General features: G+C 39.4%; 1 protein-coding gene across 2 annotated transcripts in view; it reads left to right on the forward strand.

The window, feature by feature from the left end:
• Nucleotides 1-10,469: 10,469 nt before the first annotated feature.
• The window catches only part of LOC122656835 (SWI/SNF complex subunit SWI3C-like), a 34,512-nt gene continuing 29,648 nt past the window's right edge, over nucleotides 10,470-15,333 (forward strand). Inside the window, exons 1-3 of one of the 2 annotated variants that reach the window (XM_043851497.1) lie at nucleotides 10,470-10,512; nucleotides 10,629-11,189; nucleotides 11,295-11,830. In XM_043851497.1, the coding sequence (XP_043707432.1) occupies nucleotides 10,485-10,512; nucleotides 10,629-11,189; nucleotides 11,295-11,830 (1,125 nt within the window). In that variant the 5' untranslated portion in view covers nucleotides 10,470-10,484. The remainder of the gene's footprint in view (nucleotides 10,513-10,628; nucleotides 11,190-11,294; nucleotides 11,831-15,333) is intronic. The other variant, XM_043851499.1, reaches the window with a different exon arrangement.

Consider the following 15,333-nt stretch of genomic DNA (forward strand, 5'->3'; position numbering starts at 1 on the left):
CGATAGTCCAGAATAGTAATAAATAACCCAAAAACTTGAAAAGCACAAGAAAGCACCGAGTAACTCTGTCCAACGTGGTAAAATGTATGCTTTATGCCCTAATATTTCACACATAAATGTGTTCATCACTGTATCTTGACTTGGTTGGGTGGATTGGCATGTGACTTATCTTTGGAGGTGACCAACTTTGATAACAGGAAAGCGACATAATGAGTGCCTTGGAAACAGAAACATATAGTAGTCCTTCACTTTACATCAGAATCCACTTGGAGTGGCACATAGGTGGCTCTTGAAGACTATACGGGTTCCCTTGCTGTCAACTTATATGGCAACCTTATAGCTTTGAAACCATTGATTCGATTCTTGAGGGACAGATGTACCATCTACCTTGGACTCCCTCTTATTTTTGGTGATTTTTTTTTCTAGTCTCTTATTTTTCATTAATTTTTCTAAAAGAGACCTCAATTTGGGATAGGTGGTTAGTTTATGCATGTCTGGAATAATGGGAGGTGCAGTCCACCTATGACTTTGGGAGAAAGGTGGAACCATGCTAAGGCACATATGACTTTGGGGGAAAGGTTTAAACAGGCTAGGGTGGCCAAAAGTAGTGAGTTAAAGAACCACTTTGCACCAACCCAGTACAATTTTGTTCCCTAACCCAACTATGGGCTTTCAGGAAATTTTGATTGGTCACATCCCTAGGCTATCCATGTTATGGACGAATGCCCTAATCTTTATGGGGGTAGCTATGGTGATGAGAATGTGAATCCTCTATTTCAGTACAATTCTTTTGGCACTTACAATCAGGGATGGAGTGATCATCCCATTTTCTCATACGATCAATGGAATAACCAAGCTGGACCACCCAATTTCCAATATCATGGTCAGTTTGGTCCTCCAATGCCCAACCCTCCATTGGATCTCAATGAGCCGCCTCTCCCTGCACCATATCAACAACCCCCTAAGTTTTAAAAATTGGGTGAGAAGGCCAGAATAAGTGAGTTGGAGAAACACATAGCCCTGCTCACGATAAGCTATAATACCATGGAGAAGCAACTCTCTCAACTGATCAGCATGATGCAATCGGAGGAAACGGGTAAATTAACTAGTCAGCCTGAACCTAATCTATGTTATCAAATTCCAATTCAGAATGAACCGCCCCATCTCTAGTTTAATGATGTAGAGCCCATTAACTTAGCAAATTCCAAATAACTCCCTATATGATAACTATTATCATATACAACCCCCCCCACTAATCAACACCATCATTATGGAATCTAGGGCATGTACACATGTATTGCCAAACCCCAATCCATAGTATATGTCCATATACGAGCGTCTGTGCATCTGATCGGGTCCCGCAAAAACTCGACAAAACACTTTGTTCAAATAATTATAAATAATATATCATTTTATGTAAAATAGGTTTTTGCAAAACCATTTCTAAAACGGCACTGGATCCAGATTCTGATCCGACCACGCACAGATAGTCTCTCTCTTGGTGTTTCCCAATCGGGCAGTGGTGACCTTGTTGGATAACTCCTTCACTCACAAAGTGTTCACGCATTCCCAGAACACCGACTTTGACTCGCTTGAGTCTCAGTCATTGATGAACCAAAGAATGCGATAACACTTTGTAGTGACAGGGTTCCCTCAGGTATAGGGTGTCGTTGACACATGTCTATCTCTTCCTACAACTGGCAGTAATACATGAGGGAATCGAAAAAGTAGATTCTTCGCCAATGCACACATCAAACATGTGAGCATTCGCATTCGTACCCTGACATCACATGTCTAGGCATACCCAATGCGATGACCATATGATAAGGGTGCCAAACCCTAGTCGTGACTACCATTTTAAGTAAAACTTACGGACACATAATGCTCAAAAAGTTTGTATCGCATGTGATAATATTAAACTAACATATAAATATTCAATACAAAGGTGAACCGGGTTGAACCGGACCAAACCGAATTTGATGGACACACACTTGTCTAACAATCTCCCACTTGTACATCAAAGCCAATTCCCCATACATTTTAAACCCATGCCCTCCATGTGTTTCTCAAACACTCCTGGTGACAAACCCTTTGTCATGGCATCAGACACATTTTCAGTGGTGTCCACTTTGGAGATACTCATGTCGCCCTGCTAGATAATCTCTCTGATGAGGTGATACTTCCGCTGCACGTGCTTATTCCTCTGATGAGCCCTAGGCTCCTTAGCTTATGCAATGGCCCCTCTGTTGTCACACAACAGGGGAATAGGGCCCTTGACAAGGTCAGGGACTACCTCCAAATCTGATAGGAATTTCCTCAGCCAAACGCCTTCTTTTGTTGCATCACAAGCTGCAAGGTATTCTGCATTGGTAGTAGAATTGGCTGTAGACTTTTGTTTCGCACTCCACCACACAATGGTACCCCCACCCATTAGATATACCATCCCGGACGTGGATTTTCTATCATCCTTGTCAGTTTGGAAATTCGAATCTGTGTACCCCAATACTGACAACTGATCAGATCCAAAAACCAAGAAATATTCCTTAGTCCTTCTCAGGTACTTAAGGATATTCTTGACAATACTCCAATGCTCGCATCCAGGGTTAGATTGATAACGACTTACCATACCTACTGTATAGCAAATGTCCAGCCTCGTACACAATATAGCGTACATAAGACTCCCTACTGCTGAAGCATAGAGAATCCTCTTCAACTTTTCAATATCTGTCTGAGACTGAGGATATTGAGATCTAGAAAGACTGACTCCATGTCTTAAGGGAACACTTCCCCTCTTGGAGTTCTCCATACTAAATTTGGCCAGGACTTTGTCTATATAGGTGGCTTGTGACAAGCCTAGCATCCTTTTCTGGCGATCTCTTACGAGTTTGATCCCAAGAATACAGCTAGCTCCACCAAGGTCTTTCATTGAAAACATTGTGGATAACTACTGTTTTACAGATGAAAGAAAACCTACATCGTTACCAATCAAAAATATGTCATCTACGTACAAAACAAGAAAACATACTACCCTCCCACTGATCTTCTTGTAAACGCATGGTTCATCCATGTTTTGATCAAAACCAAACGATTTGATTGATTGATCAAACCTGATGTTCTAGCTCCTGGAAGCCTGCTTCAACCCATAAATGGACCTATACAATTTGCATACCTTTCTTTCTTCCTTCAAGGAAGAGAACCCCTCTGGTTGTTCCATATAGATTTCCTCTTGTAAGAACCTGTTTAGGAATGCAGTTTGCACATCCATTTGCCAGATTTCATAATCCAAGTGTGCGGCGATAGCCAATAAAATCCTGATGGATTTCATCATCGCCACTGGTGAAAAGGTTTCCTCATAGTCTATACCCTCTTTCTGGGTATAGCCCTTTGCCACCAGTCTCGCTTTGAATCTCTCGACCTTCCCATCTACACCCTTCTTCCTCTTGAAGATCCATTTGCATCCAATTGGCTTAACGCCAAGTGGTGGATCGACTAGAGTCCAGACCTTGTTGGAATGCATTGAATCGATTTCAGAGCGCATTGCCTCCAGCCACCTAGTGGCATCAAAATCCTTTAGAGTCTCAGAGTATATTATCGGATCATCATCTGATTCAACCGATACCATGTGGAACTCTTCCACTGTTTCCTCTTCGGTTAGAAGAGTAAGTCTGGTGGGTGGTCTAATAGTCCTCCCACTGCGTCGAGGTTCTTCAGGTGTTGGTATTTCAGTGGGTATGTTAATTAGTCTCACTTCTGGGAGTGACATTTCTGAGCCATCTGATAGCTCCTTAATGACTACTGGTTCGAACCTCTGGGTCATCATTTCTTCCTCCAGAAATGTGACATGTTTACTTATAATGACCTTTTGGTCAACCGGGTCATAGAAATAATAGCCTATCGTGCCTTTGGGGTAACCTAAGAAATAGCATCTTGAAATCCTGGATTCCAACTTGTCTATCTGTTGCTTTCGCACATGTGCTATGCAATCCCATACCCTAAGGTGTTGAATACTGGGCTTGCGCCCTTTCCATAACTCAAAGGGTGTCTTGGCTACAGACTTGGATGGAACCCTATTCAAGATATATATCGATGTTTCTAATGCATACCCCTAGAAAGAGAGAGGCAAATCACTATAAGTGAGCATTGTCCGAACCATATCGAATAGGATCCGATTGCGTCGTTTGGATACACCATTTTGTTGTGGTGTGCCAAGATTAGTTAGTTGACTAACTATCCCTTGTGATATGAGATAATATTTAAATTCATCCGATAGATACTCCCCACTTATGACAAGGGGCTGAATGTCTTAAAATTTACACAAAACATGCCAATGATTGTGTTCATCAAGGTAGGTATTCCAAAAAGTCCCAAAAATCAGTTTGGTTCCTAATAGATCGAACCGACATATCGAAAAGAGAGTGTGCATGAATAGAATACCAAAAACATTAAAAATATGTACATTTGAGCATAACAGAAGGTACCACTATGTAGAGCTCAATAAACCAGAACCAACGCAAAAAATGGGAGCCCAAATGGAGCCTCCACGTGTCGACGGAAGTCTGCAGGCAAACTAGTGCGTGGCCGTCATGAGCCCTGGCCAGGCCACACGCGCCCACGCGCTGGGTCCGGGCCAAGTCTGAACGGGCTGGGTCAGGGCTGGCTAGGCTAGGTTCTGGGTCTGGTTCTAGTCCAGGTTAACATGGTCCAACCGTCTGGTTCGGTCCGGTTCAGTATGGCTCACCCGATCAAGTTCAACCCCCGATCCACCCAGATTCACATCAAACCAAAATGGGTCAGTGAGTCAGGTCTTTGGGTACCAATGGGTCGACCCGACCCGACGTCGTAGGTTAGCAGAGCTTTAAACAGTTAGGCTCATGATAGCAAACCCCATATTTTTTTTTTAAATAACCAACCATCGAGTGAGATCACTCGCCGCTGGTGGCGGTGATCCACCCACCATTTTCTTCGTCTTTCTAAGTTCTACAACCCTATGTCCTTCATTTCAATTTTTACCAGACAAAAATTTTGACAGTATCCATAAAGTCCATATGGGTTTTCCCAAAATTGGAAAAAACCCCAAAATCCTTGATTCGAAATGAAAAAAATTGATTCCCTTAGCATGATCTATTATATTTGAATCCATATAGATTCAAAAACGGATCTATGGAGGCTCTGATACCACATGTAAGAATAATTTGATCCAAATAGAGACAAAACCATAAAAGTCAGGATCTCCATAGGGCGTTCAAAAACATAATCAAACAAATACTAGAGAATCAAAGATAGAACCACTAACCTTGTGTTGAATCCATAGTGATGATAATCGCAGCAAAAAATAAAGACCAAAGGTTTAGGTGCTTCCCCTCTATTCCAAAGATAACTGGCTTGATGAGAATACCGTATGCATAGGGATGATGAACACTGAATATCTCCCTTTCTTTCCAGAATGTATTCATCAATAGAGATTGAGAATAATTGTTGTAATGGGTAGAGGGAGGACCTAGCTCTCCTTATATAGTAATTCCTATAGGGCCTCTCTCATCATTGTCCCAGTAGGAATCTAACTGGCCCACACTAAGCCATACCACATAGGACTCCTAAAACCACTCGATGACCAAATCTTTATTAGATCACAACTCTAAGTAGCTTGGTTTAGGGATTTAATTAGGTCCACATAGAATTACATTAGAACTAAAATTCTAACACAGAGAACCTTCTCCTTTTACTGTTTTACAAAGTATGTGGCTATGAGCACACGTTGCATTAAAAAATGGCTAAGCAGATTGTGCACAAAGAGTTCCATTACTGATGCTTTTGGATTTTTCTTAGTTTTGGTTATGGTATCTAATCCTATATGTATATATAAACCATTGTCATGGTTAGAATCTAAAAATTAATTAAAATTTGAAAAAAATTCACCCTACAATAATGATGTTTGGAATTTTTTTCTTCGTGATAAATCACAATAAGAAAAAAAAAATAAGAAAGCTGATAAATTAAAAAGGGGGAGCGCAAGGGGCGCGAGTTGGCATATCGGGGGGGGGTAGGATTTTCGCCTTTCATGGGAGGCGGGCCGGTCATTTCCCCTCCACTGTGTCTGGGAGTGGCCCCTGTGTACCCCACCCAGAACTTTTCTCCAATTAAAATTTATAATACTTACTTCAAATTAAGGGTGTCAAAATGGAACCAAAATCGACTGTTTACGATTGAAGCGAACCGCACCGTATAAAATGACACGATACTGATTTCACATGTTTTATTACCGGTTCGATTCGATTCGATTCAAAACCAAAAAACTATCGATTAACCGAATAGAAACCGGGTAGAAAACCGATATTAGGAATATTCTTATTTGTTTAAGAATGGGGTTAAGCACTCCAAAATATTAAGACTCCTTACTGAGATTATTTTGGAAATCAGTTTGATTGCCAAATTCATGAAGGGATGAAAGGTTTTAGTATGAGCATGTCTTAGTGGACTTTGTTAATGAATTGAGTGGGGGTATGGATTGGTTTGTCCTCAGGTTGGTTTCCCTTGCGGTACTTTGCGGCCTTGAGTAATCACTTAAAAGCATATCTATGTGACCTTTGCTTAGAATTAGATGTATATGAAACAATATAATTTCTCCCATATAACAAGGATATGGAAAATAGAATTACAGGATACAAAGGTGAAACCGTTATTACATACCGCATGTAAACCGGATAACGAAAATCGAATAGAAACCACTAAAACCGCACCGCATATAAAACAATTCTGATTTTGGGTGATTCTTATCTGGTGCGGTTTTGATTTCTACCTTGCAAAATGTGCACCGAACTGGAACCGCACTATTTGACACCCTTACTTCAAATGCCAAGAATGTTCTTAGCTAGAGAGAGAGAGAGAGAGAGAGAGAGAGAGAGAGAGAGAGAGAGAGATTATTTTATTGGACAAACAGAATTTAATAGATAATTATGTATTATTGATAAGATTTCATTTAATTATTAAAAAAAATTTGAAGAGTAGAAAGATTAATACCTAGTCTTGTTTGGGTAGGAGTAAGGGGGTCAATTTTCCGCCTGAACCGATTGTATTGAGGGATCTTTATCTCCTTCAGTTCCCTGCCAGGCCAAGTTCCCCAATTCCTCTAACATGAGGGGCTGGAATACCAACCTACCCTTGCCCAGGTGGGGTCCACCACCATCTATTAGAGGAACTAGGGAATTGGGCTGGGCAGGGAATTGGAGGAGATAATTTTCTTTGTGTTGAGGGTTGATGTCTTCTATTCTGTAGTTTGAGTTGTGTATTGCCCCCAAAGGGTCGTTAAAATCCTGTAGGGTTTGAGCCTTCAGGAGTGAGTCACAATTATGTTGAGGCTTGGCTAGGAGTAGGGGGTCAATTTTACGTCTGAACCGATTGTGTTGAGGCTTGATGTCTTCTATTATGTACTTTGGGTTGTGTGTTGCATCCAAAGAACCGTTAAAAGCTTGTAGGGATTGAGGAGTGAGGCGTAAATTAAAATTTACATGGGGTAATTCGGGAAATTGTATCTCTTTGTTTTCCCTAAAATTTGGTTGCGAACGAGGGAATAGTAGGGTTATAGGCAAATTCTTTATGAACACGGAGAGGTGTGAGGAAGAAAGCATGTAACCCTTCTCTCTACTACTAGTGAAAACTACTATCATCTCTCTATAGACGTAGGAACCTTGTCGAATCACGTATATCCTTGTGTTGTGGGGTGTGATTGTTTTTATTTTGTATTGTTCTATTTTTTGCTTTGTGAGCAGGTTTACGTTTCTACAAATTGGACCAATCAAAACTAATTGGAAAAAACTAGATCGAAACCTTGTCAATTTGGTTTTGGATTTGGTTTGGGCTTTTATGAAACCGGTAGTATATGAACCATTCCGGATTAACTGAAACCAATAAAAACTAATAAAGAACATAAAAATATTATAAAGAAAATATATTTTCCCGTTATTTTTAGGCGAATGATTAGTCACAATTCTGTTATTTTCAATGTTGTCGATGCATGAGTTAACTAACTTTGTTCACCGCAAATTAAATGCCCGATCGGATAAGTGTGACATATTGTAGAGCATCAACTGTACTTCTATAAAGTGTTGGATAATCCATTAGAGTTCCATTTATTTGTGGAAGTTTAGTGGACATTGTTATAGGAGTTGAAAGCGGCTTGCAAGCAGTCATCTTGGCCTTGACCAAGAGATTAAGAATGTATTGATGTTATGATAAGAGTATCCCTTTGCAATGGGTAAGACATGAGTCCCAAGAAAATAGTGCAGGGGACATAGATCTGTAGTGGCTGTAATCGTACAAATGAAATGAGTTAGAAAAATACTGCAATTGCCAGTTAATATAATGTCATCGACATATATTAAGATATAGATTGTGATGCTGCTCTTATGATATATAAATAAAGATGTATCTATTTTTTAACCAACAAAAGTATAAAACCATTTTCAAGAAGAAAGGAACTTAGCTTTTCAAACCATGTGAGGGGGTGCTTGCTGACCGTAGAAAGACTTGTGTAATTTACAAACATGTGTAGGAAATCGCGGATCAGCAAACCCTAGAGGTTGAGACGTGAACATCTCCTCATTGAGAATCCCATGAAGGAACGTATTTTTAACATCTGGTTAACGAATAGGCCATGATTTGGAGAGAGCAATAGTGTACAAGTCTAATTGTTGAAGATTTAATAATTGGAAAAACGTCATATTGTAGTTAAGACCTTCTTGTTGACTGTAGCCCTTGGCCACAAGGTGTGCTTTGTAGCGATATACCCATTTTTATTCACATTTGCAGTCATGTGTGGGTTCAACTCCTTAAATTACATTGGATATATTATGAGTACGATACTCTTGCAGTAATCTTTTCAAATGCTGAAAAATGATTAGATATTGAATGTTTGATTGGATCCATTAGCTCTATTGATGCTTCTACTGCAAGATTGTTAGTAGGGATGTCAATCAGTCAATTCAGTCTGGTTTCAGTCGGGTTGACTTAGTTTTTGACGTGAGAATGGATGGATCAGAAACCAAACCAATAAGGAAAGGCCGTTTTGTACAATTCCAGCTTTAGTCCATTTTCACTTCGGCTTAGTGTCGATTTTCACTTATTATGTTTGTGTCGGTTTGGATCGATTTAGTTTGAACCCTTTCAACTTTCAATAGAACAATTAAAACTGCCAAAAGAATCAAAAGACAACTTTTTTTTTTAGGTAAAGTTATATTTTAACTATAAAAAGTCAATATTCTAATCCTTCACAGTTCATACCACTTACAGTTTTGTGATAGTAAAGCAATACATTCGATTCCATGGCAAACAAAAAAAATATTTTAATTCTCCAATATTTCACAATATGTGATGATGTATAATTTGATAATTTGTTTCTCCAATTTGAATATAGATAATAGTTTTGCTTTTTTTATCCTTATAGTCTTATATAAAAAAATTAAAAAAAGAAGATAATTAATCTTACAGTGATTGAATAAGTTTTGGATTAAGTTTTCTTTCATCCATGGTGAAATGAGAAATATCTTCTTCGAAGGTGAAATGATGTTACGATTGGAATTTTTCATCATTAATTCCCACCCCCAATTGCTTGTGATCGAAGATATCCTTCTCTTGTCCAATCAATGGGCAAATAGTGTGCATTTTCTGCCTTAATGATTTGCATGATGGAATAATTAGTATTAAATAAAAGGGAAAAAGATCTCTACTTGGTGGTGTTTTCTACGCTCTCCAATGGGTGAGCACACTTGGGTATCTACCTAGGGGGCAACAACGTCATCTCACGGGCCTTGTGAGAGGGCGTAGGAAACACCATCAATTAGAGATCTTTTGCTCTAAAAACTCTAACAAAAAATAAGTTTCTTTGGCAAAAGAGAAAATGGACAAATATAAGAAAAAAATAACTAGTTACCAAGCGGTGTTGGTTTCATTTGTGTCATACATTACACCGCCCAAACACAGGGGCGGGCGAAATGACCACCGCACCCCATGGAAAGGCAGAATTTCTCAGAGGCGTGGCAGTCATTTCACCCACCCTTGTGTCTGGGCACAGGGGCAACATACCATACTAGCCCAAGTAGCATTCTCTTTCCTTAATTCAATATTGCATTTAATTTACATACGTTACTGTACATTAAAAACCATGATCATTCAATAAAATTTTCCAATCCAATGGGTATACATTCTAAATAACTTCCAGTATTTGGTAGAAAAAAATCCATAAGGAGATTGATATCATTCTCAGCCCATGGGCTATGGCCCATCCATTTAAGCCCTCATTCCTTCGGATGGTCAAATAAGCCCATCCACCAATGTGCACTTCACAATTTCACGATATACAATAGCGAAGAGGGATAAAGGGAGAGAGAGAGAGAGGCGCTTCGTTACAATTTCCCTCTGCGCGCCTTTTCCTGTGAGCTTCAGAATCTCCATTACAGAGTGTTCTGTTACTGTCATTCGAAGCTGTTCTAATGTCAGCTACTCTATCTTTCGTTACAGGTAATCGAATTCTCTGGATCAATTATCTTTTGTTTGCCTCTGTGCGGGGATTTTATGCTTAAATTGTTCCATTTTATTTTTCATTTTACTTGATTTGTTTGGATGATCGGAATCAGAAACTCGTGGTAAGTGGAAGAAGAGGAAGAGAGATGCTAATCTCGGAAGCAACATCAAGAAACAGAGACCCGAAGAAGAAGATGAAGAAGAGGAAGACGACGATGAGGCGGACTTTGAGGAAGAAGAAGAAACTCACACCATCGCCGGCGCAAACGCCGCTCCTACCGAGCCCTTCAACGACGCACGAGAAAGCGAGATTCTCTATGACGATGGTGGTGTTCGGGTTTCTGAGTTCCCTCCCGTTACTAAGCGCATTGTGAATCAACCACACTCTTCTGTTCTCTCCGTTATTGCTGCAGAACGTGCCATTCAATTCCCAGAACAGCACTTTCTGCAAAACCAGAACGCTTTCTTCTTCGAAAACATTTCTCATGGGCAGCTTCAGGCATTATCGGCTGTTCCAGCTGATAGTCCTTCTCTAGCCCCTTCTGATCACGACAGAGACAGACCTGATGCACCTCCACCTGCCTATGTATGTACTCCCCCGGCAATCATGGAAGGTCGAGGCGTTGTCAAGCGATTCGGGAATAATAGGGTTCTTGTCGTTCCGATGCACTCTGGTACGTGTTTTCACGTTTCTCCACTCTAATTTGTTTCTAATTACGCTGTAAATTACTGTTTCGAATAAGTTGGGTTTTCAATCTTAAATGGTTTTGGTTGTACAGATTGGTTTTCACCCAATTTGGTGCACAGATTGGAGAGGCAAGTTGTGCCACATTTCTTTTCAGGCAAGTCTGCAGAGCATACTCCAGGGAAATATATGGATTGCAGGAATCGGGTTGTTGCTAAGTATATGGAGAATCCAGAGAAGAGGCTCAGGATTAACAATTGCCAAGGGTTGGCTCCTGGTATTGATTTCAATGATTTGAATCGAATTTTTAGGTTTCTGGATCATTGGGGAATCATTAATTATAGTGTGGTTACGATAACTCATGAGCATATGGTTGATGGGCCGTATCTGAGGGAGGATCTAAATGGGGAGATTCAAGTTACCTCAGCTGCTTTGAAGTCAATTGATAGTTTGATTCAGTTTGATAAGCCCAAGAGCAGGCTCAGGGCTTCTGATGTTTCTTTCTTGTCGTTTGGTCCTGGTAATGAGGTCTCTGATTTGGATAGCAGAATTAGGGAGCGGTTAGCTGAAAATCAATGCATTTATTGTTCTTGCCCCCTACCTCGTTTGCATTATCAGTCACAGAAGGAGGTAACTTTTGACTAATTATCTATCATCACATTTTCTTGTTGTATTAAGTTCTTCAGAAGTTTTTTCTTTCTTGTGCTGTGAAACCGGGAGGGGGTGTGGTAATAGTTCTTTAGCAGAATCAGAGTTCATAAACCCAGTAGTTGTGATCAATGGGAAGGAATGAAGGATACCTTTTTAATGTTCTGTATTTATTTTTTTTTCTGAAGTTAATTTACTAATGCATTAAATTTTTGTCAATCAGTTGGTTGAAGGGTGGGCTACTCAAACAAACTAATGGCTTCAAGAAAGCAACTCTTACTTGCTTGCTTTAACTAATTATGCTAATAATGAACCATCCTAAAGCCTAAACTTGTCGTAACTAGGAAATTTACTACTACTAAAACAAAAACAGAATATAAAAGTAATAGCTGTTATTATTTTGGCTGCTTCTGTGAATTTGCGTGTTATACACTTCCCTTTATGTTTAACTGCTGGCATGAAATATCAGTGTGGTTTGTTGTGTAGTTCAATGTGCCAATTTTTTTGGTCAGATCCTATTGAAGTGACTCCAGCATTGATGGATTTCGGAGTATGATTTACTGGATTGTTTACTCATGCATATGAGATAAGAAAACCACATATTTTATTTTATCCTATGAATGGTTCCATAGACATTTGTTAGATTTTAGCCAGGCATACTTTTCTAATGCGGGGATAACATAGGGAACTGTTCTTTGACATGCAGACTCAATGAGTTCTATGAAAAATCTGAAGTGGTTATCTGTAAAATTATAAGTTGAAATATGATGCAAAGAGCGACCAGGAAACCCATTGGTGTTTGGCCCTGCACCATAACTTTTGGTTTAGGAAAATAACAAACTCTTTCATTGCACAAAAATAGCTGAAGTACAGAGCATAAGGGACTACAACAACTAGAGACCAAAGTCTAAAACCCTCGACAAGGGACTGTAGGACAGGGTAATGTCTCAAATTAAAGGACTCCCTATCCACAAGCCAACTCATCTACTTATGAGTTAGCAGACCTCATTTTCCAAGAGAAAGAGAACTCCCCTTGGGAGCACCATAAAAGTGTTGCTTTGAATTTCTTTGAAAATATTCTAGTTAAAGATCAATTTCTATTGATAAACTATCTTAAAATCCTCTTGAGTGGACCCTTCACGTAAGCCTTCTTTTTATTTAGAAAACTTATTTAGTGCAAGACAATTTGGTTACTTGATTGATATGTATGTTTTGAGTCTTCTTTGGAGGTCCATGGGTGTCCATGGACCTCAGTACTGTGGCCTGTGGGAAAGTTTTCATTGTCTATGTAGTTTTAGCTATTCGTTTTATTTCCTTATTGTTGATTCCTATTGTAAGTAGGTGTTAGTTTTCTGTTGTGTTTAGACCTTAGGAATAGCTGGCTTAAGTGTTTCTTTCCATGTATAATTGATTGACTTCTATTATAAATAAAGCTGCCAGTACGATAGGAGATCATTCACACTCCATCGTCCAGCTTTCTCTCCCTCTTCCTTCTCTTCTTCCCATCTCTTTTTTCTTCGTGTTATCAAGGTTTGATCCTGTTTAATGGTATCAGAGCACCTTGAGTAACCAATATTAATCACTGATTCTGGTTTTTAAAGGCAACTAGGGTTCTTTGTGAAGGTTGCAGCAACCTATGCTTCCTAATATTGTTTAAGCCCTAGTTACTGATGATATAATGATAAACTAGGGTCTTTTCTATCTTCTTGTTGATCCACTTGGAGTGATCAGTTGATTGGGTACCGTTGATTGCACATTCAAGCTTGAGGCAATTCCAGGAATTTCATCTTTTGGAGAATATTTTGAGAATATTTTGAGATCTTCGATAACTGCAAATCTATTCAGCAGATCATCCTCAGTTTTTCAGGGCTAATTAACTGTTATACCCAATGTGTCACTGAGAGGGGGGGGGGTGAATCAGTGACGTCTAAAATCGATCCTCACAAGTTGCCTCATGTGCACACTCGATAGTCAATACCTGAAAGCAAATCAAACACCACAACACAAGGCAATACGTGGTTCGGCAGTGTGCACATCCATGGTGCAAATGACCGTTTGAGCTACGACTCAAATCTGGCCTCAGTATAATGCACAATACAATAGTTCAACTGCACCCACAGTCAAGAGCACCAACCCCAATTTGTATCGCACCCACGACACAGGAGCACCAACCCCTAGATTTGTGTAGCACCCATTACATGGGAGCACCAACCCCCTTACTAAATTCAACACAGCACCCACCGTGTTCGGAGCTACAATCCCAACTACGTTTTCACGCACCCATGCAACAGCGTTTACAATGCTAAGTTGGTTAACAATGAAAACCTAAAAACATCAAGTCTACCCTTAGCCCCAGAGCAAACTTACATGTAATGACAAAGAAATAAATAAACAATGATGTACCAAACTGTCTTATTTGTCTTCAGCCTGCAAACACCTTATCAGACAAGGTGTGTTACCATCATGCTCAACTCACAGTTCTGCTGCCCTTCAATATGATGTTGCTTGAACAACTAAATCAATTCTTGTTCAAGGAATAATCCAATCAGATCCCAAATATACTGAAATCTGTCCTTGCACATTGATGAACAAGTTTGCTGAAATCGATATATGCACAGTGCTAAACTCAATCCGAAAACGGATTTTTCAGAAAATAATTCTTAAATAATAAAGAACTTAATCTGATCTCAAAATTGCTTTAATTGATTCTTTGCCCAGAGAGAACTTAATCTGAACTTGGGTTTTCAGAGATATATCCTTAAACTATGAAGAACTTGCTCTGATGTTCACCTGATATATCTTGCTGAACTGAATCAGTTTACCATGACGTAATGACTCAAAACTGAACCTGAAACTGATATGTTGCTTCAATATAATCTGAAGTGAAGAACCCTATTCTGTTTCCCTTCTCTTCTATGATCAACAACCGCAAGAAACACGGATCTAGACAGCAACTGTTCTGTGTCCGGTATATTCTGATTTGAGTAATGTAAGTAGTTAGTTTAGCCTAGGAATCAATAAGTGAATTATGTAAATCGGTTGTGGGTAGTTAAGTGGTTATTATTGTACGACTATTTATTCATGAATTTGGGAGAAGAAAGGAAACGATTGAATTCCTAAAATATCTCTCAAGAGATGAGGTAGGCTTCCTCAACCAAGCCAAGATGTCCGGCTTCATCCGTAAAGCCAAACTCCTATCTTATTTTCTCTCTCTCTCCCACTTTCTCTACCTATATTTCTCTCATTTTCTTCTTTTATTTTCAAATTATCTTTGCATGTAACAAAAACCTTTTAATCTTCCTTCTCCTTCACTTTCTTGCAATCTACTGCTATCCCTTTAAAAAAAAATTCAGAATGTGTAGCAGTAGCGATAGTTGCAGCAACTGAGAAGATGGGCAGCAACTAAGGATAGCAGCAATCAAACACTCATCCTTTTTTTTGGGTTCATAAACAACACGAAATAAGAAACAGCTGCTGCAACATCC

The sequence above is a fragment of the Telopea speciosissima genome, chromosome 3 (assembly GCF_018873765.1).
Source record: "Telopea speciosissima isolate NSW1024214 ecotype Mountain lineage chromosome 3, Tspe_v1, whole genome shotgun sequence".
NCBI classification, from domain to species: domain Eukaryota; kingdom Viridiplantae; phylum Streptophyta; class Magnoliopsida; order Proteales; family Proteaceae; genus Telopea; species Telopea speciosissima.